This window comes from Geospiza fortis, unplaced genomic scaffold (genome assembly GCF_000277835.1).
Source record: "Geospiza fortis unplaced genomic scaffold, GeoFor_1.0 scaffold11, whole genome shotgun sequence".
Taxonomy (NCBI): Eukaryota; Metazoa; Chordata; class Aves; order Passeriformes; family Thraupidae; genus Geospiza; species Geospiza fortis.
Genome location: NW_005054304.1, coordinates 9,210,498 through 9,233,200, shown reverse-complemented (window position 1 = coordinate 9,233,200; position 22,703 = coordinate 9,210,498). Strand labels below are relative to the sequence as shown.

The following is a 22,703-nucleotide window of genomic DNA, read 5'->3' as shown; positions in this document are numbered from 1 at the left end:
TCCTCTCACTACATACCAAGCCTGGCTGTTTTTCTTGACTCTCCTATGCAGGTATTTGTAGACATTGATGAGGCCTCCCCTGAGTCCCCTCTTCTCCAGGCTGAGCAGCCCCAGCTCTCTCAGCCTCTCCTTGTATGACAAATGCTCCATGCCCCTCACCACCTTCCTCGCTCTTCACTGCAGTAAAGCCATGTCTCTGGTACTGGTGACACCAGCACTGCACTCAGCTCTCCAGATGGGTCTCACCAAGGCTGAGCAGAGAAGGATAACTTCTCCCATCTGCTGGCAATCCTCTGCCTAATGGACCCCAGGAGGTTCGTGGTCTTCCTTGGCTCAGAGGAGGATCACTGGCTCATGGTCACCTTGGTGTCACCAGGACTCCCTGGTCCTTCCCTGTAAAACAGAGCTAAAAAACCCATAAAACCTGGAGAATGAGTTCAAATGCTATCTATTTGTGTGTAAAATCATGGTTTTCCTTTACTGGCTGTGATTCATGAAAAAAAAGTATCCAACGACCACAAAATAAGTGAAGACAGAGAATTTCAGGTTTTGAGTAGGGTTTATTTGCTTGTTATGTTTTTCAATTGTAATTAAAATTGCAAATGTGAACAGACAAAATTTAATACCAAAGATTATTAAACACAAGCAAAGAAATCACCAGGACTTAAGAGCTGGTAGTTTAGCATAAAACAATGTTTGCAAAGCAGCTGGCATGGCTAGATGATGCAAGTAGCTCTGTGAAGAAATAGGTACACAATTAACAGACCAACACACACTGAACCACAACTCAACACCTGCTTTTATGTTTATGGCATTGTTATATTAAGCATTTATATTTACATGTAATCCTGAATTATTTCATTACAACGTACTGAAACTGTCATCATGGATGAATTATTCACTTATAAAGACATTCTACCTCCAAACAGAGTTAAGCCAAATTCTCTCACAGGCAGTTTTGGAAGAAAAACAATGCCTGACTGAAAATGCATGCAAAGATCTACAGTAGTTAGGTAACTAATATATCTGTCCTGACTGTAACATTCCCTCATAACATGAATGCTATATGTGTGTTGTGTGAAAAGCAGTTGGGAATCTCACTAAATCCCCAAATGATTTTTTGCTATGTCAAGTCTGCATTCAAATGCACATTTATAATTATGTCTCTTGATGCATGTGCATACATGTGCATGTAGAAAGAAGTATATTTAAACACATACACTCAGACCCCAAAAGATTCTAGAGGTAAAGGCAGGCTTAAAATAAAACAAAATAATACCAGAATGAAATAGTTCTAAACAACAACAACAAAAAAGGTAATAAATATTCAGTGAGATATATGGCATTATTATAAAGTGCTCTACTAAAATCTCACTTATTAAAATAACGATAAAAATTATGTTCCTTTTAATTGATTTATATAATTTGGTAAAGCCATTAAATATTCATTATCTATCAGTGACTCTATGCTTCCTTTAAAATTTTAAACAAATAGATAAAAGCAGAAATTAAAAAGCAAAGCAGCTAAATGAAGCAGTTCTATTGGAGCCTTTCAGGCTTTTGTCCTCAAATTCATTAACAACTGCAAAATTTCAAACCCTAGAGCATGTGGATTAAAAATAAAATTCCAATTAAAATTATGAGGCTAAACAAAATTTAACTGGATTTTAAGGACAATGACAAACTGAGAAGTTTTTATCCTATGTTAAAATTGCAAGGTTTGAATCACAGAAATTATGGAATGCCTTTTCCTGTGCATTTCCTCCTCTTTCCTCACACATGTGCAATAAAGCTCCACTGAAACCTAGTCCGTAGGTCTCATTTCTCCACATTCCACTTAATGTTAAAAGCAACCTGGATTATATGTTATTGTATTTTGTCCAGTCTCCTTCCACCCTTCTGTTTTTCAGCCAAACTCACAAAAGGGTAGACCTACAAGAGTGTAAACATTTTAAACAGCTTTATACCGTACCACCAAATTTCTTATTTAACAACATTCACCAAATTTACCAAATTTCTTCTGTACCACTGGAAGTTAAAAAAGAAACGTGGTAATATTGAATAAAAGCAACTTCAGGAAATAAAGTGAAACAGCCCCACAATGTGAACCTGTCTCACTGAATTAATAAAAAGCCAAATATTTTTTCATATTTCAGTACAGCAATTTTGGTTTTCTTTCCTCCTCTTTTGCTGATGCTCCTCATTACAATTACTTTACTCAGCCATAGCAATTTTTTTTTTACTTTTTTATCCATGGTTTTATGGATAAAACTATCCCTTTAATCAGTAAAAAAACCCACCCCACAACAACAAAACCAGTAAATGGTTATTTTTAATGTCTACTACTAGAAAGAGCACTAAAGACTAACAATTCAACTCTGACACTCCAGTTGAATCAAACAGCATGTAAATTCAGTTTCCTTCAGGTATCTGCTCTGGTCCCAAGAGAGCCCCCTTCACTGTTATACTATTCTGCAGAAGCAAATTCACCCTGTGCAGAGGAGCACACCTCCTCCCTGGCTGCCTGCAATTGCTCCAATTAAACCAGTTGAGCCCTAATGTGAGGCTAAGGGGGACTGAGCTGGTGCACTGCTCTTGTGCTGCCTCTCTGTGTGGATGCAAAATTCCTATCAATCCACAGAATCAGCTGATCTGGCTAGCAGCAAATGCATAATGACAGCATTGTCTCTCTGCTCCCTTGCAAGATCTGAGAGGTACTGAGCTGCTTAAACCAATGGAATATCATTTAACAATACATTCCCTACATCTGGAAGAAAGGTGAAAAATAAATCCTTAACTAATAAAAATCCTAATAGCTGAGTAAGAAAGTTCAGTTTTCAGTACGCTACCTGGCACACCACCAATATACATATTCGTGAGCTACATGGTAAAGAATGTACTGAGAAAAAACCAATGTCCTCAGCTGCACTTCAACAGCTTCCCTCGTTCAACACCAGAATCTCACATCCTGGATACAAAACGCTGTTACCTGCAGATTCAGCACAATTTCCCCTTCACAAGGCACTTAAAGCTACCTAAAACCTGAACTGCAAACACAAGAGTTGAAATCCCTGCTCCCTTAAGATTTCATCTGACATTTTCATTCTATCAAACACACTCTCAGCAGCATGGGATTTTGGCTAGTGTTCTGGTAGTACATGAGTTACAGAAAAGTATCCCATTTATGTTTTAAGTGGCACCTTCTAAATATTTTTTTTACCAGCATAGCCATTTAAATGCTTTGTAAAAACCTCTGTCCCTTGCAAACCCATCAGAAATTCAAGTGCAAAGGCATAGGTACATGTAATTATGTAGGAAGCTTCCTGAATACAAATATCAGATTTAAAAAAAAAAAAAAGTTTTGGAACTATATATTTTGTGTAATCTTATCTTTACTTTGAGTTCTTTTTAATGGAGTTTAGCTGCAATACTTCTGGACACACTTTAAAAACATGACTGAAATAAAGTGATTGGGATTGCTGAATCCAAACTCCTTTTATTTCTTGAATAGCAGCAAGACTGAGACCTCTAATATCAGGTATTTACTTTTATAGATGCTTCACTTCTCATAATGAAACAGAGATAAATGTGGTCATAAAATCATGAAATACAGTAATGTGTGAAGTGCAGAGATAAAGACACTCTAATTGTTTGGCTTGGGTGCAATTCCTGATACCTTTCTTTTTATGAAGCAAAACCATAAATTATAAACATTCTGAAAAATTAGTGTATAATCCTTTCTGCAAGTTTCCACATGACTTTTACATTTTAGAAAAAATTGGTATAAATAATTTTAACCAATTATTGAACATGGACATTTTAACCTTTCTGCTCAGTACATTTGTTACACAAGACGAACTCCAAGTTTCAGATGTTGACAGAGTGGGCGTGTTTCTTGCACAGTGGCTTGTCCTTCTTGGAGAAGAAAGTCTGGCCCTCCAAACTGTCACTACATACCTGAAATAGGGTAAGAAACAAAAGAACACCCAATTCAGATGGATTAATTACACCATAACCATTCAGAATGCCAAATCATGGTATTGTCCTATGCACAAATATATTCAGAGAGTAAGAATTAGCTTTTCTTTTTAGAAAAAAGAATTACCTTTTAATGTAATACTAGTGGTTCGTGTAAGCATAACCTTCCTTAAGAGATGTGTAAGTGGGAGCAGAGTTAGATTCAGAATTTAAGAAAAAAAACCCTCAATCATTAATATTGGGGCTTCTCTTTAAGGTTTGTTTGGTCATACAATATTAGTAAGCAATACCTTGGCTACAGTGTCCTTATGTCAAAAGCACTCTTACTACTTTGGAAACACAGCCCATTCCCTTAGAACCTTCAACACTTACTCTGAGGAAGTAAATGTCGAGGGTTAAATGCTGGGACACAGGGCTGCAATCCAGGACACCTTTGCTCAGACCCGTGCCAAAGGCTTACAATAGCAACACACCTTCCAAATAACTGGGAAAGCACTCTTTGTTTGGGCTCGGGGGATTGAGAGAGGTTAGAGCTGTTAACTCCCATATGGGTCAGGCTAGCACTGCTGCCAGGGTTTGTTTAAAGGCAGACCAGCTTTACTTACAGAGCATACAAAGCAGGTGTCATGCCAAGTGTGGCCCAGGGCTTCAAGAAACCTATCTCCAGCTTCAATGGGGAATTCACAGCCATGGCACATCGTACCAAAGAGGGCATAGTAATCTGCAAAGAGATATAAACAGCTTTTAAAGCATATGCAGAAAAGCAGTACTGACCCTTCAAGATCTTTGCTCTTTCATTGGCAATAGATTTGAACTTGCTGAAGTTTATTAGACTGAGTACACGGAATAAAGAGCTCCTAGATCAAAAGGGATGTTGACTTCTTGCTAATTCAGTTCTCTTCCTCTTCCTTTCAAGTGGGCAATGCTTCCATCTTCCTGCTGTTTCATTTCCTTGAGATCAACCGTGGGCTCGAGTGGGGGAAATGCACTCTTTGAGAGCACCCACATGAACTCTACATGTTCCTTATGTTCTCTCCAGCTGTGCTTTGAAACCACACCCCAGCTGCTCACACGACTGACCTTCTCAGAGAGTAATGAACTCTGACCTACATTCTGGTACAGTTTTTGCCCCAGATTGCACTACTCAAAACCATGTAATCATTAGCCTTCTGTCCTAATTAGAGTCCAGAAATTTGGATCAAGTCAGAATACCTTTCTAGTCACTAAAGTACGTTACACGACTTTTTAAAAAACCAACAAAACAAAACCCCAAAACAAACCAACAAACCCTTCCTCTTCATTACTATATAGAAGCTTCTCCAACGATCTCAGGGAGCTGGGACTAAAACAAATGGCATTGAACCATTCATTTTCCTCAACCCAAGTTGTCTGGTCTTTTCCACTTATTTCAACTCTCAAACACCCCATTCTAGGAAGCAAATGTTTTATTCCTGCAGAGACAGCAGTGGCATTAGTGCTAGAACATGAGAGAATTTGGGACCCTCACACTACCATGGCAAACACATCATGCAACATTATGTCCTCATAAGATGAACTACAGTCAAAGTGACAGCCATAATGAAGCTTTGGACTCCATCTACCAGTAACAGAGTGTTACTACCATAGTAACACTGTCTCTGACAGGGAAATTAGATGCCAGGGGTCATTTTCAAAGGAGAATTATAACGGGTGGGAAGCTGGGTAGAAGTGGATTTTGTTTCTCACCTAGACTGTACACATCTGCTGAAGCTCTAATACTTACTGCAGTAGAGCCCAGAGAGGATCATCAGATGTGCCAAGCCCAAGAAAAAAAGTCCTGGTTTTATTTCCTAAGATAGTGTTTTGTGTGATGACCTCCATGAAAATGAATCATCATAGGAGAAATCTCAACAGGACGGGGAGTACAAGTGCTCTGGAATAGCAAAGCCCTTGATAGCTGCCAGTGGCAAGAAACTGCTTCACTGATCACCCCCACTAATCCATGCTACTGGAATAAATTTTTAAGTGTTTAAAAAGAATGACAAATAAAAACATCAAATGGTAGGACAGACCTGTGCAAAACCCCTGAAGGGAACAGCCTCATGACCGTACTCTTTCAGCTCTTTACATTTGTGGTTATACAGAATCTTACTGATATTTTCCTGGTGCCAGCAGTTAAAACCTTTTGTTAGTTGGCCTGTGGTTGTGTTGATAAGTTTATTGGCTTTTCTTCTGAAGAAAGGGCAGTAGATAAGGCAGAATGAAGGGCATCAGCTTTCTTTTGCATGCTTGAATTGCGATACCACAGAAGCCTTCCAAGGCAGACTTCTTACATAGTCACATATCAGTGCTTCCTGCGCACAGCATTTTCAAAACTAGGCTACTAACTCTGCACTTAAAAAATGTTCAAAGTTGTAGATATCCAGACTTTTATTTTAATTTTAGCCTCAACATCTAAACCCAAAACATTCTGCAGATTAATCCCACTTTAATACTAATAGCTGATGCTGTTATAATTTCAAATACAGATTTAAAATTAGAATTCTCCTTTGCACTAGGAAGAAGGAAAGTTGGCAGTGACACTTACTCCTTATTTCTTTAAAATTAGTCATAGACTCATAACTCCAGCTGGACTGAAAGTCTTTGAAAAATTAATATAACTCAAATTAACATCTAGTTAGTGAGCCAGAGCCATTACAAAGTATCACTGCCAATAACACCTCACAGATTGTGTCTGCATTAACTTGCACTAGAAACTTTTTATCTCAGAAATAAACTTTTCAAGAAGTGTAGTATACTTGACATCTTACCACAGTTTTTCCCGCTCACAGTATAGAAAAAGGCACATTTTGCACAGGAATTGTAACAGTAGCACAAATCAATGCACTGCATGACATGTGGGTCATTTGGTGGCAGGAACAAGAACTGAACCTTAAGAGAACAAATCCTGTCATGAGTTTTCCACCCAAAGGGGAGTTATTGATTCGTCCAGTACTATTTTTGAATCATCAAATGGTTTCAGGATTAGGGGCTTCACATGGCTTCAGGATGAAATTTCACCATGCTGTCACACTGGAGGATGCCATTCACATACCCGTTTCCTCTGCTGCTCCACTAATTCAATAGGAGCAACACCCTACCCTACATTTGTCACCAAGTTAGCAATAACCTACTGTGTCCTTTTGTATCAGCCAACTTCTCATTAAAGCAGCTCTTACAAGAGAAATTTTGGATAAATTGGCCTACTTCCCTCATGCTTACAGTACCTAGCACTCTCCCTGGCACGCACTATGAACAACTCTGGGATCAGCTCAGAAGGAAATCTAAGCTCCAAAGAGGTCATTAGAATTTCATGCTAAATCTTTTCTAGCCAATCCATTTCTACAAACTGCAACGTTCCTAAGAGTAGAAGGAAAACCGTAACAAGGGTCCAACTGACAGCTCCCACACAGCATGCACTGTGTGGAAAAACAGATAATTTTGATACAATTTTGTCTCTTTTCCATTTTGTGGGAATTCTTTTACAAATTGCTTATTTCTTTCCTAGCTCAGAAGGGTACATGGAAAGTTTTAGGTGAACTAGAAAACCAGCTTAAATAAACACTGTTCATACTACTAATAATAGGTTGACAAGAGGCTCAGCATGGCCTGGCAATGTGCACTCACAGCCAAGAAAGCCAACTGTATCCTGGGCTACACCACAAGAGGAGTGGCCAGCAGGAAAGGGAGGGATTCTGAACCATCTACTTCACTGGAAGTCCTGCATCCAGCTATAGGGCTCCTAAGATGGGATGGATGTGGACCTGCTGGAGCACGTCCAGAGAAGGTCACACAGATGCTCAGAGGAATGGAAATGGAGCACCTCTCCTTTGAGGAAATGCTCAGAGAATTGTGGTTGTTCAGCTCAGGAGAAGGCTCCAAGCAGATCCTACAGCACCTTCCAGTACCTGAAGGGGGCCTAGAGGAAAGCTGTAGAGGGACATTTTACAAGGACAGGTAGTGATAGGACAAGGGGAATAGCTTTAAGCTGAAAAAGTACATTTATATTGGATAATAGGAATATGTGAGGGTGGTGAGGCGCTGGAACAGGTTGCCCAGAGCAGCTGTGGATTCCCCATTCCTGGAGACGTTCAAGGCCAGCTGGATGGGGCTTTGAGCAGCATGATCTAGTGGGAGGCATTGGCAGAAGGGTTGGAACCAGATGATCTTTAGGGTCCCTTCCAACCCAAACTATTTTATGATTTTATAAAAAATGTTATGATTAGCTGGAAGTGCTAAAAACCAAACCAGAAATGCTATGAATTTCTAGGCCACATCATGCATGTAATATTGCTCATCCATCAGGCTTTCAAGTGCTCTAACAGTATCACTGTATTTTTCCCCTGACAGTTTTTTATCCTTGATTCTGCAAAAAAACTATCTGGACAGACTTCTTACTCTTGGAAGTCCCTCAGGCTGTGGACAAGGCTATTCAGAGAAAACCACATTACTCCACTGGCATTTGCTCGTGTTTGGTAAATAAGCAGATTCACATAAACTTCAGATTACTTTAAAGCCAACCAGAAAGTCACCCTAAAACTAACACTTTGATGTATCACTGATACTCCAGCTGAGGATTTAACAGGAATAGGTAAAAATCAGTGACAAGAAGCCTGCTGCTGCTGAAGCTGATGAAGAAATCCTCACCAACTTCTCCTGCTGCAAACTAAAGGGTCTACAGCAGCAGTTACTGCTTTGAATTGACACATCAAAGTTGCGTGAAATTGCTGGGGTGCTTCTAATGTGTAGCTTGAGAAAAGGGAATTATTTTTTTCCCCAACTTTACTGAGCTCTGCTTTCCTGCACAGCTGCAGTAAACTTTGGTTGTGTTGCTTCTTACCCGTCTCACAGTAGGGATCACCATCTTCTAAGTGAAAAACATTATTGCGGATGGGGTTATGACAGGCCACACACACGAAGCAGGAAACGTGCCAAGTTTGTTTCAAAGCATTTATTACTTCCTGTGGGGGTTAGAAAAAGTGTTAGGAACACATTATTTTGATGTGATGACTAGAATTGTGGTAGCCATGCCTCCACACTTGATTCATTTCAAGAATACTTTGTTTCCTGCTGCTACTTTGAAAATGGGTTGCGCACACAAGTTCTGCGACGTTAAACTTAATGAGGTGCTTTATTTATGGTACATCTCCTTATTTTTCATGAGCAATCCTTTGGAGTCTTTGGAAGGTTTGACATAGAGTTGGACATATTTTAACAACTTATTTGTTCAAATTCTTAGTTTGAATCAGGATCTCACCCATAATGGGCCTCTGAAATAAGAAAGGCAGCATCTCTCCCTTCTCCTGAAGTCTGTGAAGAGTTAATCAGAAGACATCACACAGAAAATTATGACTGCTCTCTGCTGTTTTGGAAGATGCTATAGTGCCAAATATGACTTGAGAATTGTGCTGCCAGAGCCCTGCATGACCCCAGTTACACAAGAATGCAGACACATTGCTGTCTGCAGTGAAACAGCAGCCGATCAGCTGGCAGGCTCAAATGAGCAATATCAGCACCCAGTAGGAGAACGCGTCTTTCCATCTACATTAACACTGGGAATATTTCAGTACTTCTCATCTAGCAAGCAGTGTGTTCTTAATGCTCAGTTCACCCAAGGAGGTTTTTTTCTTTTTACTTCCCTCCCCCACTTCCCCCTTCCCATTCTGCCAAAAGCTGCCAATTAAAAGCATGTTGCTCAGGAAAATTTGGTACTGAACAGCTTCATGAAAACAGGAGATGAGCTTAGGAGAGCCAAGGAGCCTACAGCACCTTTTCTCAAAGACATTGAAAAGGTTCAACATTAGGAGGTCCAAAGGCAGATTTTGAATGTGATGAGAGCAGAAGAGGTGTGTCAAGAGCATATTTCAAAGAATGCAGACTGGGCCAGGTAAAATGGAATTTCCTAGCAGAGAAGCACTGAACACTCTGATTATTGCTCCCACCAAAGAACAGGCCACTTACTGGTCACTTACCCCAAGGATCTTCTTTTGGCACTTTGAACACTCAGGGGCAAAGAACTTCTCATAGCAGACCTCACAATACAGCATCCCTTTCTCTTCCACAAATCCTATGTAGGCCATGGAGGTTTTGCAGTGGGCACAATTAAACTCCTCTGGATGCCATGACTTTCCCAAAGCCACCAAGAAGGGTCCTCTGATTAGGAAAAAGAGATATTGTCAGCAAAAGCACTTGGACTGGCTCCTGCAAAAGCTGTTAATAGATTTATCTGCAATAGCTCTGTGCCATTACTACACTGTTCACACATGTACATTGCTCCATCCCTCTTTCCTCCTTCAGGCTCTAAGAAAGCTCCAAGTGTTTACTGTATCCATCTCCATTGAACTCTCTCCTAGAAATGCCTGCCCACAATAAACACTAATTCTTTTCACTTCACTGCATTTCAGAAATCTTATTTTAGCACTACATTAAATACAGTGCTGAACTGTCTGCTAGGGAAGTGAAGAAGATGTTTTCCATGTTCCCAATTCCATCTCTTGCAAAGTGATATTTGACTCAGTGACACGATCAGCTCTCCTATAGTCTGCCTTCATATTGAGACTACAAATATAAGTAGACTTGACCCCACCAGGAGCAGATAACATCAGTTTATTCTAAGACAAAAATTCAAACACTGTTCCTATCCAACAAGTTTCTTACAGAACAATCATCCTAGTTACAGGAAGATTTTTTTGGTACTAAAATAGGTCAATTTTTTCCCAAACACGCAGCTTCCTCTATAATTTGCAAATGCAAAAAAACTCTATACTTTTAATACCATTTGTCTGGTTAATGCAATGCAGTTAATAAGAAAAGAAACTTATCCATTTTCAGTCAACAAAAAATTCTCAGTTTGTAACTCATGAATCCCAGGTATGTATCATTGTCTCTATATTCATCTGAAAATATATTAAGTATGTTAATCTCTTTAGTGAACATATTTACTTTAAAGAGGTGCCTCCAAGGTCCCACCAACACTCAACTTTCCGGAATTTAGGTTCCAGATGAACTTTGTGGTTCATCTCCCTCACCAGATTTCCTGTTTTTCCAACACACTAATAAAGATGTAATTCTTTCAAGTAGTGAAAAGTGAAAAGATGTAATTCTTACTTTTTTTTTCTGATCTAATGCTGCACTTATAAAAACCTGAAAGGTACTAATATGACCACCTGCTGCTAAACATTTTTTTGGAAATCAAGTAAGGTACAAGAACATTTTTGTGTTAGATTTTAATATGAATAAAGGAACAGCAGTAAAGGAAAAAACACCAAACAAACAAGAAAAAAACCCAAAACAAACCACCACCACCCCCACCTCAATCCACCTTGAAATTTGCTTATGTTGACTCTAAAATGGAAATATAAGTGGGCTGAGAACAGAGGGCAATTTCATCAAGGATAGAGTGTAAAGACTGTAATTTCTCTTCTACATTTTCTCTGGCAATGTTATGTATTTTCAGCGGGATAGGAAGTCCAAGACAAGGGACTCAGGATAGACTCAAAGATTTAGGATAACCCAAAGACCTTGTAAGATGATGAACATACTTAGTCTGGGCCAGTTTCTTTTATTCACCCCTGTTTATTGGAGGGAACAGAGTGGAAAAGGGCTCCTGAAGAGAAGCTTTAAGGAGAGAGCTGAGTGCAGCTCTCCAGCCCCTCTCCCAGCGGATGCCTGAGCAGTGCAAACACTGACCTAACCTGATACCCACCCACTGCTCTACAAGCACCTTTTTACATCAATGCCCTCTCAGTTATGTACTGATCAAACAATACAAGCCCTTATGTACAACAAAGTGCCCTCAGAGCACCATGTCAGCACAGGCTAATTTAACAGATTCATTAACACGGGGCTGACACTAAAGACGCCCTCCCAGCTCCAGGTAGGATTGAGTTTCTGGCCATCTGCACTGAAATGACAGGCTCAGCTCTGCAGTGGGAAGCAGGCATGCCAGCAACGGGAGGAGAAGGAATTTTTACATCTGCTGCATTTAGCTCTCCAGAGTTTACAGCCCTGACATGTTGAGGTCAGCCACTCAGGACAGTGCTCAGGAACGCAGACAGAGCAGGAACAGCCTGTGAGCACACCTAGGGAGTTCCTCTCCCAAAGCCCCCAGACAGCTGGGGCTGTGCCCTGCACAATGTCTGCGAGGTGTTCCATTAGTGCACTGGCTCCCTGTGCACACATGTCCAGCGGAACACTTTCTAAATACAATTTTACTTTCAATCAGGCCGCAGTTTAAACATGTCAAGCTGATACTGTAGCTTAATGATTCCTGCAACTTAAAAGCTGCCCAAAGCACATGGAAGAAAAAAAAAAAAAAAGAAAAAAAATACCTGCCATGTAAAATACACTAAAACATGATATTCAGAACTTGGAGGTGTTCCCACTCTCTGCATAATTTTGCCATCAAAATGATAGCTTCCAGTAATGAAAGGTATTTATTTCCTCTATTAACTTGAAAAGGACTTTAAAGCCCCAATTTGAGTAAGGGGCAGGATGCCCACTCTCACACAACGCGACAGAAGTAGCTAGGGGGATGCAATGCTAGGAAGATGGCTGTAGATTCTTCATCCTTCACTTCTTCCCCATTTAATACCAAAACCAATAAAAATCCCACATGCCTCCATCAACTAGAACATATTTACAAAAGCACTGCTAAAACCCATGTTCCTACTGTCCAAATGGGATATGGGATGACCCAGCTGGCAACAGTTGGCTATGAATGTGCCTCTACCCCAGGCTACTCTGACCTGCTGAGCATTTCTGAACAAATTTCTGGCATTACCACCTAGACCACGTGAACAGAACTCAGAGATGAAAACAAACTAGTCATTTATTTATTATTTTTTGGAAAGAGATTCTGATTGATTTACAAGAGTATTTGCAGAATCAAACGCTCTAAAGGTACATGATTTTAGTAGTCACCTCAGACATCTGGGTTCTCTGTATGCAACAATGATATTGGGGCAAACTGAAAGGAGAAGTAAGCAACTTAAAGGAAACATAAGTGCAATTTCAATGACTTAATGTTCATAACTGAATATAACTTCATCAGTATGATCGTGATATATTTTATTAGTACACCAGTAATTTCGTTTCTCATGTGGCTTGTATTATGATAGTAAGCCAGAACTGAAATTTGGTGGTAGAGAGATCAAAAAGGCTTTCCACATCTGCTAGGAAGGCCAATCACTTCACAGTTAACCATACAGCAGTTCTACATTCTTAGAAGTTTCTTCTTCTCCTCCCCTGAAAATGCCACAGTATACAATTTGTGTACAGGAGATGCTGAAGGGAAGCACCATTTATACTTTTTCCTTTGTGTTTTTTTGCCTTTAAAAACAATTAAGCTTTATGCAAAGATGACAAAGCCAAGTCATCATTCACAGCAGCCATGCCAAAGGGTATGTTCTCAATGGTGATCCAGAGAAAACACATTTGGACTTCAAAGGAAGGGCCAACTCTGCAGTGCAGAACTTGGTAAGGCTGTCTGGGAACCAGAAGTCTTCATCAGGAAATGCCAGAAGTCTGCCAGACCGTCACAGCAAGTAGATCAAGAGAAATTTAGTTTGCCTCCAGCTTTGATTCTTTTAGACACGGAAAGAAAAGCTTACTTAATGAAGCTTTGGAAAAAACTGGAACCTTCAGACAATCACTGTGTGAATAATTGAAGATATATTAAAAAGTTATAAGGTATCTCTAAGAAAGGTTTTGGCTCATCCAGCCATGGTTATTCTATGCCTGAGTGTAAAGTAACCAACTCCAGGATGCATTTTGGCTTCAAAACAGATGTACAATGCAATGCCATTTGATCCTCCTCCTACCTTTTCATAGGTAAAGCTACCACTGAGGGCATGAAGTGTAATTATGCTAAAACTTGAACTCAAAATGCCATTGCAGTCTTCCACATCCACTGTATGCTGTGAACATGAGGCATATTTGGCATTGATTAATGCACATCAACTCATCTCGGAACACTTGCTTTTAATAATTGAGCAGGCATTTAACATATGAAGAAATATAAGGATTTAAACACCAACAGCAAATTACAAAGAAGTCAGATGTGGGTACCAATTACTATTCATGAAAAGGTGTCACTTACAAGAGGTGACAATGGCTTAAGTACAGTCAAGTGGGGCCTCTGCAGTTTGCCCTCACTATCCACTAAGGAGTAAATGTTGCTCCACAGACCAACAGACTGCCCTTCTTAGAGGGCAGCAGCTCATCCCTTTTTTGTGATCAAAATGGGGGAGTGGGGAGAAGCAGAAAGTGATTTAAGGGCCAAGAGGAGAGGGGAACTGCTCAGGACTGAGACTCCACAGCAAGAGCACCAGCACACCCTGATAAACCACAACTGCTCTAAATAAAAGGCAAGGAAGCCTATTATATGAAAGATGCAGCATATAGTGCACTTTGTGTTTGGTTTAAAACTAAAATAACAGCACAAAAAAGCAAATCAATAGTTTCTTTCATGTTATTTACTAGACACAAATCCAAATCGCAGAGAACAAAAAGGATAGAATACTAAAGGCAGATAGAATTATTATATGGGCCAAACTGTTCAAGGAATCAGATGAATCTCACCCCAACAGTAATTATGCTTTTCTGATATTAATCTTTGATTTTTCAATGAAGAAAAAAATGGAATAAGATGCATAGGTGCACCTGTGTTGAGAATGTGTAAAAGTATTTTCTATTGCTTCAAGGGGGTTAGGTTCATATATTTTTATTTTATTTCCTTGATGTATCCAGTGGAAGTAGGAATAACTTTTCCAGAACATCACTGATCCATTAGTGAAGAGTCTTGTAAAATTAACCCCCGTGCTAACTGAACTGGTAGTGAACTACCACAACAGAAATCTCACAGAAGCAAACAAGCTGGACTCAGTTCACCCCTAAAGATAAGTGATTTGCATTGGCTGGTTCTGATATAGAATCCAAGCCAGGACTCAAGAGGCTACAAAAACCCACGGTGGAAAGGCTGATTTTCTATTATAACAAATGAAAATTATACAGCTCATGGAGTTCCTAATTTTTCAGAACTTTCTAATCAATAAAAGTCTCTTTCTTTAATCTTGGTGAAACATAATGCAGGCTCTCTTATTTCGTCCACTGAAAACATGGGATATAGAAAAGTAAATTTAAAATTACTATTAGAATTTCTGGCAAAAACATTACTTTCCCCTTGTAGTTTAAGAACACAAATGACTGAATAAGCAAGAAGAAAACACTTTGGAGGAATGCATTTTTTTCAATAATTCTACAAGATTTCTATTTTAGGGAAATAAAATGCAAGGTGGATGAAAACGAGGATGATTTGCACATTGGCAATACAAGCAATTACAATTCCCTGAATGAGACAATCATGGCTAATTGTCAGAAACCACTGACTGAACAATGCAACCCAGATGCAATTCTTCCTCCATACAAAATTCTGGCTAATGGTAGCATATCTTATGGGATCAGCAGAACTCACTTAACTTAATCTCTATTGGCAAACTTGTGTTTGTGTTGTACCCATGTCATACAAGTCAAGGACAATAGCTACCATAATGTCCAAAGGCCAGGGAGCCCATCAGAGAGCTTGAAGTCCAGCAATACAGTAAATTATTGTCAATACAGTCCTAGTAATTGTTAAAACACCACTTGCTTTTCTTCTATGGATGTTATTTTTCTTCTCAGTTAGAAACTACACTTTAGAAATCAACATTAGTCTTTCCATGGCTATGCTCTGTTTGGTTTCCAACCAGCTGATAGTCCCAACTCTATTGCAATGGGTGTATACATGAAAACTAACTTGCTTACTTTTCTTTCCTCTTACATTTACTCCATTCCATCCAGTTTTCTGGTTCTCTGTAAAATGGACTGTAGGACTGTGATTGTTAGCAGTTCAAAGTATTTCTCCTCCAAAGTAGTTTCATTCTCAGTTTTGTTAGATAAACCACACATGAAAACAGTATTCTGCATTACCAAAAGAAGCCTTAAACCTCTTGTGACCAAAGAATCAAAACCCACAAAAGCAAAACAAAGCCCTGCTGTGAGAGAGGCTGCAGGATGAACATAATCCTAGAATCATTCAGGCTGGAAAAGACCTGTAAGATCAAACAGTCCAGCTGTTCACTCAGCACTGCCAAGTCCACTACTAAGCCATGTTCCTAAGTGCCACATCTACACATCTTATAAATAGCTCCAGGATGGTGACTGCAAGACCTCTCTGGGCAGCCTATTCAAGTGCTGGACAACCCTATTGGTAAAAAATATTTTCCTACTATCCAATCTAAACCTCCCCATCACATCTTGTGGCTATGTCCTATCACATGAGGAACATTATTTCTATGATGATAGAAGAACGATAAAAGTACTACTGACTGCTGACCTGACTATAAACCTGCTGACTCCTTTGAATCAGCCTCCACATCACTGCAAGCTCCTTCCAGGCAGCTGTAGAGAGGGGTAAGGTCCTCCCTGAGCCTCCATTTCTCCAGGCTGAACACTCCCAGCTCCCACGCATAGGATTTGTGCTCCAGACCCTTCCCCAGCTCTGCTGCCCTTCTCTGGACATGTTCCAGCACCTCAATGTCCTTCTTGTAGTGAGCAGCCCAGAACTGGACACAGGGTTTGAAGTGTAGTCTCCAGTGCTGAGTACAGGGGGACAATCACTGCCCTGGTCCTGCTGGCCACACTGTTGCTGATACAGGCCAGAACGCCACTGCCCTTCTTGGCCACCTGGGCATACTGATGGCTCATATTCAGCTGCTGCTGATCCACATCCCCAGGTCCTTTTTGGCCAGGCAGCTTTCTAGCCACTCCGTCCCAGCCTGTAGTGATGCCTGGGATTGTTGTGACCCAAATGAAAAACACAGGACTTTGCTTTACTGAACTTCATAAAACTGACCTCAGCTCATTGATCCAGCCAGATCCCTCTGCAGGGCCTTCCCACACTCCAACAGAGCAACACTCCTGCCCTACTTAGTCACCTACAAGTGTGACTAAGTGTCACCTTGATTCCAGTCTGGACCATTGATTAAGATATTAAGCAGCACATGCTCAAATACTGAGCCTGGGGAGCAACCGTGGTGGCCAGTGGCCAGCTGGATTTCACTCATTCATCACCACTCTCTGGGCCTGGCCATAGAGCCAATTCTGCACATCCCAAAAGTGCCCCAGCAAGCAATACAGACCTGATGACCTGGTTGCAGTGTGCACACATGGGAGTGCGCTTCCCCGCTGGAATATGCTCCGCCCGCTGAACCAACGTGTCCTGCTCATTCAGCTGAGGTGCTGTTGCAGCTTTTTCACTCGGGGCAGTTGTTCCAGGTGATTTAATACTGTTTGATGTCCATCCACTGACAGGAGCTGGGGAAAGAATGCCAAAAGCTTTTACAGGACCATCTTTCAGTACCAAGTAAATTAACTTGAAACACAAGCAACCAACAGTATTTGCCTAACATCATTATCCAGTGTATACCTGCCTCCTTAAAGGAACATATTATAAAGTACTCATTTTCCCCTCCTCCCCCAATAAGTTACCAAGAAAGTCCTACCTACTGTATGAAATGTCTGTGAAATAACACAGAATGGTTTTGGCTAACTTGGAGAGGTAGTGGACAAATTTTAACATGTTGAAGAAGTTAGGTAAAAGAATATACAGTCTGTGAAGGCGTTTTTTTGTTTTAGATACAAAAGCTGAAGCCAAGAACATCAGTGCATGAATAGAGGCAGGAGAAAATGACATACCTACTCAAAAAATTTCACAGCGAGTGCAATAGATCATACATCATTACTAACATGTTAAACAAGAACATGCATTCAATACAACATGTGTAGGAATTTAAACTACAGTACTGTATAAGCAAAATTTGTTTCTACGTTGAAATTAAACAGTGGTCTAGATCAGTGGATTCTGCCAATCTGAAGCACTCCAAAGGTCATGTTCCCATCCTCCTTATAAAAGTATGACACAAATAAAACCTTGACATTTTCAGAAATGTATACGCTACACACTTCCATGTGTACTCAGGGTTTTAGAGCTGGAGAACAGACATAAGCTTTTATGGAGTTTGAGAAATGCATTTACAAAAACGAAAGGCACAAATGATACTATTTTAAGGGTAGTGAAGAAACAAGCAGTCCTCTGCTTTTATTTTCCCTCTATTGATATATGTACCTTGGCAACATTCAAGCTACAACAACATGGGTTTTATGGGAGCAGCTATTCCTGTGAAGAGGAAGTATCTTTCTTTTTCAAGTACATTATAAAAAAGCCCACATTTCCATGGCCTTTTGTTTGCAACCACAGGCAAAAGAAACTTGGAGTGTTTACTTGGTGCCCTGTCTTGAGTGCAGTTTTGCTAAAGCTTGTAAATCAAGGAGTGAAATTAAGACCCGAGTGGAAATTCACAGGCAAACAACCAAGCAATGACCGAGACACTGGACAGTGCAGGATGATGCTTCTGCTGCAAAGATGCAGCTCTCTAACACCAGGGTCACGACAGTGGTATGAAGCTTTGCCAAAAATCTAGTTTGTGGTGCTGTTAATCTTTGTGCTATTTGTCCACTCTTGTTTTTCATATATTCCAGGGAAAAAATGAAAAATTGTTTCTCTTCATTTCCATTAATGCAATACTGAGCAGCCTCTGTCCTACAGAAAAGTTGCAAGTACTTTTCAGGCCAAACACTGCATTCCCTGCTGAAAGAGAAGTGCCATACTAATTCACAGAGAAGACAGATTTAAGCAACACTGAATCCACAGAAAATCCAACATAAATGCCAATATTGTGCTATTTACAGAATATAGCCAAGCACTGCACAGTTTAATCAAAACACTACCATGAACTTTAGCAACCCCTTCCTCTACTCACATCTGGGCTAACACATCTGGAAGAGAAATACTGTTTAACACCAATACTTTTGTACTGTAATTAGACTTGGCATTAACCTGCTGATATGGGCTCAATACCTGGTTTTGCTTATTCTTTCTGTGTATGAAAAAAATTCTGTATATATCTTTTTTTTTGTTTGAGTGGTTGGTTTATGAAAATTTCTCAGATCATTTCAAGACTGATACATTTTTGGGTCCTTTTCAGAACCTGATAACAACTGATAAAGTTTGCTTGTTTTAGTTTATTTCTTTTTTAATTTTTAAATCAAGACTATATTTCATGTATAATTAATGAATTTGCAATATCTTGAAAAAATAACACCTTTATTTTTGAAACATTCAATGTTCCTGAGCGGAAAGAATTTAGGAATAGAGGCACTTGATCTTGAACAAGTCACTCCGCTACTGTAGCTCACTTTAGATTATAAATGCCTGCTAAGCTGAAAACCTAGGACGAGATAAAAATGAAAAAGGTGGCAGAACAGCTTTGAAGACATGAACAAAAGTGGTGTTGATTAATAGCACTTTCCTCCTCTGTCATCACACATGGTTTTTCAATTTTCAGATCCCATTTCACGAGAAGACAGGAATACACACTAAACCCAAATCTGTTTGAAGACAGCTTTTGCCATAAATCAAATTGCAACACAGCTTCTAGTGTATTGCTAATTTCTGTTTGGGTTATCTACTAAATCCCAAAGCCCATTCAGACACATCAGCTGTCTTGTTTGCACTGTGTTGCTAAAAAAAGGGTTTCTGCTTGCTTAAGGGGGGGGGGGGGAAACCCAAACATCACAATTGCTCCCTTTTCTTTGTTCTCATTACAGCTTTCATTATTGCTGTTTTTATGAATGATGCTTTCTGAGTACTACTGAACTTCAAAGTTACTACCGGCCAGGAGGAGAATTTGTCTATGTAAACCTTCTCTACAAAGCTGTTAGATCAGTCATTTCTGAGTTATTTAAAGCACTAAAAGTGAGAGAAGGAGATAGTCCATCACATTATAACAGAAACTCTCTTTTAAGCAAAACATAATAGAAACCACACAAATTAATATTGTGTCAAGCAAGAGCTGTGGCCTGAGCAACACCAATCTGGGCATTTAGTGTTGAGGACACTCCCTGCCCATACTCCCAATTTGTGCCCCCAGCGTTCCCACAAGGATTCTCCTTCTCTTTGCTGGTAATCACATTAAGACCTTGTTCGTCTTGCACAGTCAAAAATCCACCAGTAAAGTACTGTAATATTTATACCTATATCAAATACCTTATTTGATATACTGGCTTCTTTGTAAACCTTCTATAGTTCTCTAGATTTATTTCTTTTTTTTTTTCCACCATAGATCATTCTCCCTTCCTCACTGCTTGATTTGCACCTCAGCCTTTTATCTTCCTCATTTCCTTCTGAACACCAGCAGGAGGATAGCTTTTATTGGCCACTTCTATCTTTCCACAGGCCACAAACATACCTTTAACACTTCAGTAATTTCACCAAAGGTTCATTACTTCCACTGCAACCCACAGACCATTTTTTGTTGGTGGTGACACTTTCGTTTAGTTGGTTTGCTTTTGATTTAAGAAAACTCCACTAATAATGCTCCACTTAAATCTGTATGAATTCTCAGTACTTTTCCCAACACTACTCCTCCTCTTGCAGCTAGAGAATTTCAAATATTAGGCCTGTTTTCTTGTTTAGATAGAACACAGATATTTCCCATATATTCCTTCTACTTCAACAGCAAGTTTAACACTCCAGTGGACAAGATGTTTTTTAATGCAGACAGGATAGGGATACTTTGAGTTCACATATTCTCTTCCTCTCCTTTCTCTTCCCTATTCCCTTGGAAATCTTTCAGATTGAAACTCAACTACTTGATTTAAAAACATCAGGCCCAAAAAACTGATGCAGGTGTTTTTTTTTCTTGCAATGAGAAGATTTTACCAGGGCACATGAGGAATGCCAAAGTAGGTACAAATCTTTGCACCCAATCTAAGTGAAAACCTCTCAACTCTTGGCAACCATTTGAGCTCTCCTGTAGTTTGTGTTTTATACTTTGCTTTTTATATTTTACACATATGATCAGCAGCTTTGTTCTCAAGGAGTACTGGGGAGATAGACGCCCCATTATCCAAGATGTGTCAAGGTGCATGCACATTTTTAATTGCAAATGGTGACTGATTAGTAATGGAAAAGGAAATCACCCATATTTATCTGTTGCCACCTCTGTTGCTTGAAATGAGACAAAGGACAGCAACTTTTGTGGGTGGTTTGAAGATTTAAAACTAAAATCAATAAATTCAATTAATAAATAAAATAAATTATTTATAAGAATTATACACTCCAGCAGGAGCTATTCTGACCTGAGTACCAGAGAGATTTGGGTTCTGTGCAAGTTATGAGAAGATGTCTATGGCCAAATTTTGGAGTTTTGTAGGCTTCGCTTCACCTTCACTCTTTTTAATTAAACATTCTAAAGCAGCATTGATTTGCAATGATGTATTGTCTTTTTTTTTTTCCTAAAACCAAAAAGACTCTGTCCCTGACTATTAACTTTTTACTTTATTAGGTTTAAGTTTAGCAAACCCACAGTGTTTGCTTTCACTGAACTCCTTGGTATGGCTAGTTTAATATTTAACAATCTTTTAGGCAGGGTAAAGAACTGCCTCTTTTTTTTTCCCTTTTTAAAAATCCCAGCGTGACTTTGCCCTTGTTAGTCTAACAATAGGTTGTTCCATCGCTGAGCACATGGATAACTGCAAACACTGCTGAAAGGTTTGGAAGACAAAGGGAGAAAGGCGGATACGCAGCGGTGCCAAAGTCACTTTGACAGAGGTTCTCTGGTGCGTAGCAACAATACAACAGCCTGAACTGTTTAACGCTCACTTAAACATAACATCAGCCTTCATGTAATATCTATAAATAACAATGCTACTTGAAGCAGTGGGAGTGCCAGAACTTCATTTTAAAGCGCTCTAACTCAGTGATTTATACACTGCAATCAAACTACTGTATTATAAATGGAAAATATAAAGCTTCATACATCCAATTCTCTGACTTTTCGTAATATATCTGTAGTGTAAGAAATCTTCCTGTTCGTTCCCTCAAAACCAAACAGATGGCTGGATGAAGCAACGTGTCTGAAAAGCTCTGCTGTCAGCTCACTGCTCTGGCTGCATGCAACACCCCATCCACTCCCAGACCCACATGAAATCATACAAGTTCAGTGCAGAATGCTACAGCACAAGTACAAGGTGAGAAAAAAGCCAAACCACAAAAAAAACTCCTCCCAACAAACAAAGTTCAACCCCTGTATTCTGTAGTTGTTTCTTTTGTTTCTCACGAAGTCTTGGAAACACAGTCAGAGCTAAACTCCTTTTGCTGATTAAAGGCAGAACAGGACGAATTAAACCATTATCATGTATTTAAATGCTGGGTGAAAGCTGTATGCACCCGTGGAAAATCAAAACAGGTGTCACCTTGGCCCCATTTCAACAGCCCCTGCAACTAGACGGACTAGTTCCTGTGTTAGTAACCAGCTTTTCAACTGGAAAGGCTCCGGGTAAATTAGCTGTAAAGCATCTTAATTAAAATGAGTATGGTGGTTTTGGCTTGCTCAGCCTGTCTCCTTCTGATTTGTTACATCACATACCGTCACAAATTTGGCACAACTGGCGTTGCTTTTATCGAAAAAGCAACTCAAGAAGAAAGAGAAAACCAAGTCCTATACTACAGTGTTGCATTTCTCTGCAGTGGCAGTATAGAAACCCATGTGGTAGCTTTCTGCAGATAAGATTTTACCCCCCTTGCTTTTTAGTTCCTCTTCTAAACT

At 39.7% G+C, this 22,703-nt stretch overlaps 1 protein-coding gene across 1 annotated transcript in view; it reads right to left on the bottom strand.

The window, feature by feature from the left end:
• Window positions 1-540: 540 nt before the first annotated feature.
• Window positions 541-22,703, bottom strand: part of LOC115949517 (PDZ and LIM domain protein 5-like) — a 40,094-nt gene continuing 17,931 nt past the window's right edge. Inside the window, exons 6-10 of the mRNA XM_031066421.1 lie at window positions 17,175-17,349; window positions 9,969-10,149; window positions 8,837-8,957; window positions 4,584-4,699; window positions 541-3,957 (exon numbers count right to left, since the gene is read on the bottom strand). Of these exons, the coding sequence (XP_030922281.1) occupies window positions 3,868-3,957; window positions 4,584-4,699; window positions 8,837-8,957; window positions 9,969-10,149; window positions 17,175-17,349 (683 nt within the window). The 3' untranslated portion in view covers window positions 541-3,867. The remainder of the gene's footprint in view (window positions 3,958-4,583; window positions 4,700-8,836; window positions 8,958-9,968; window positions 10,150-17,174; window positions 17,350-22,703) is intronic.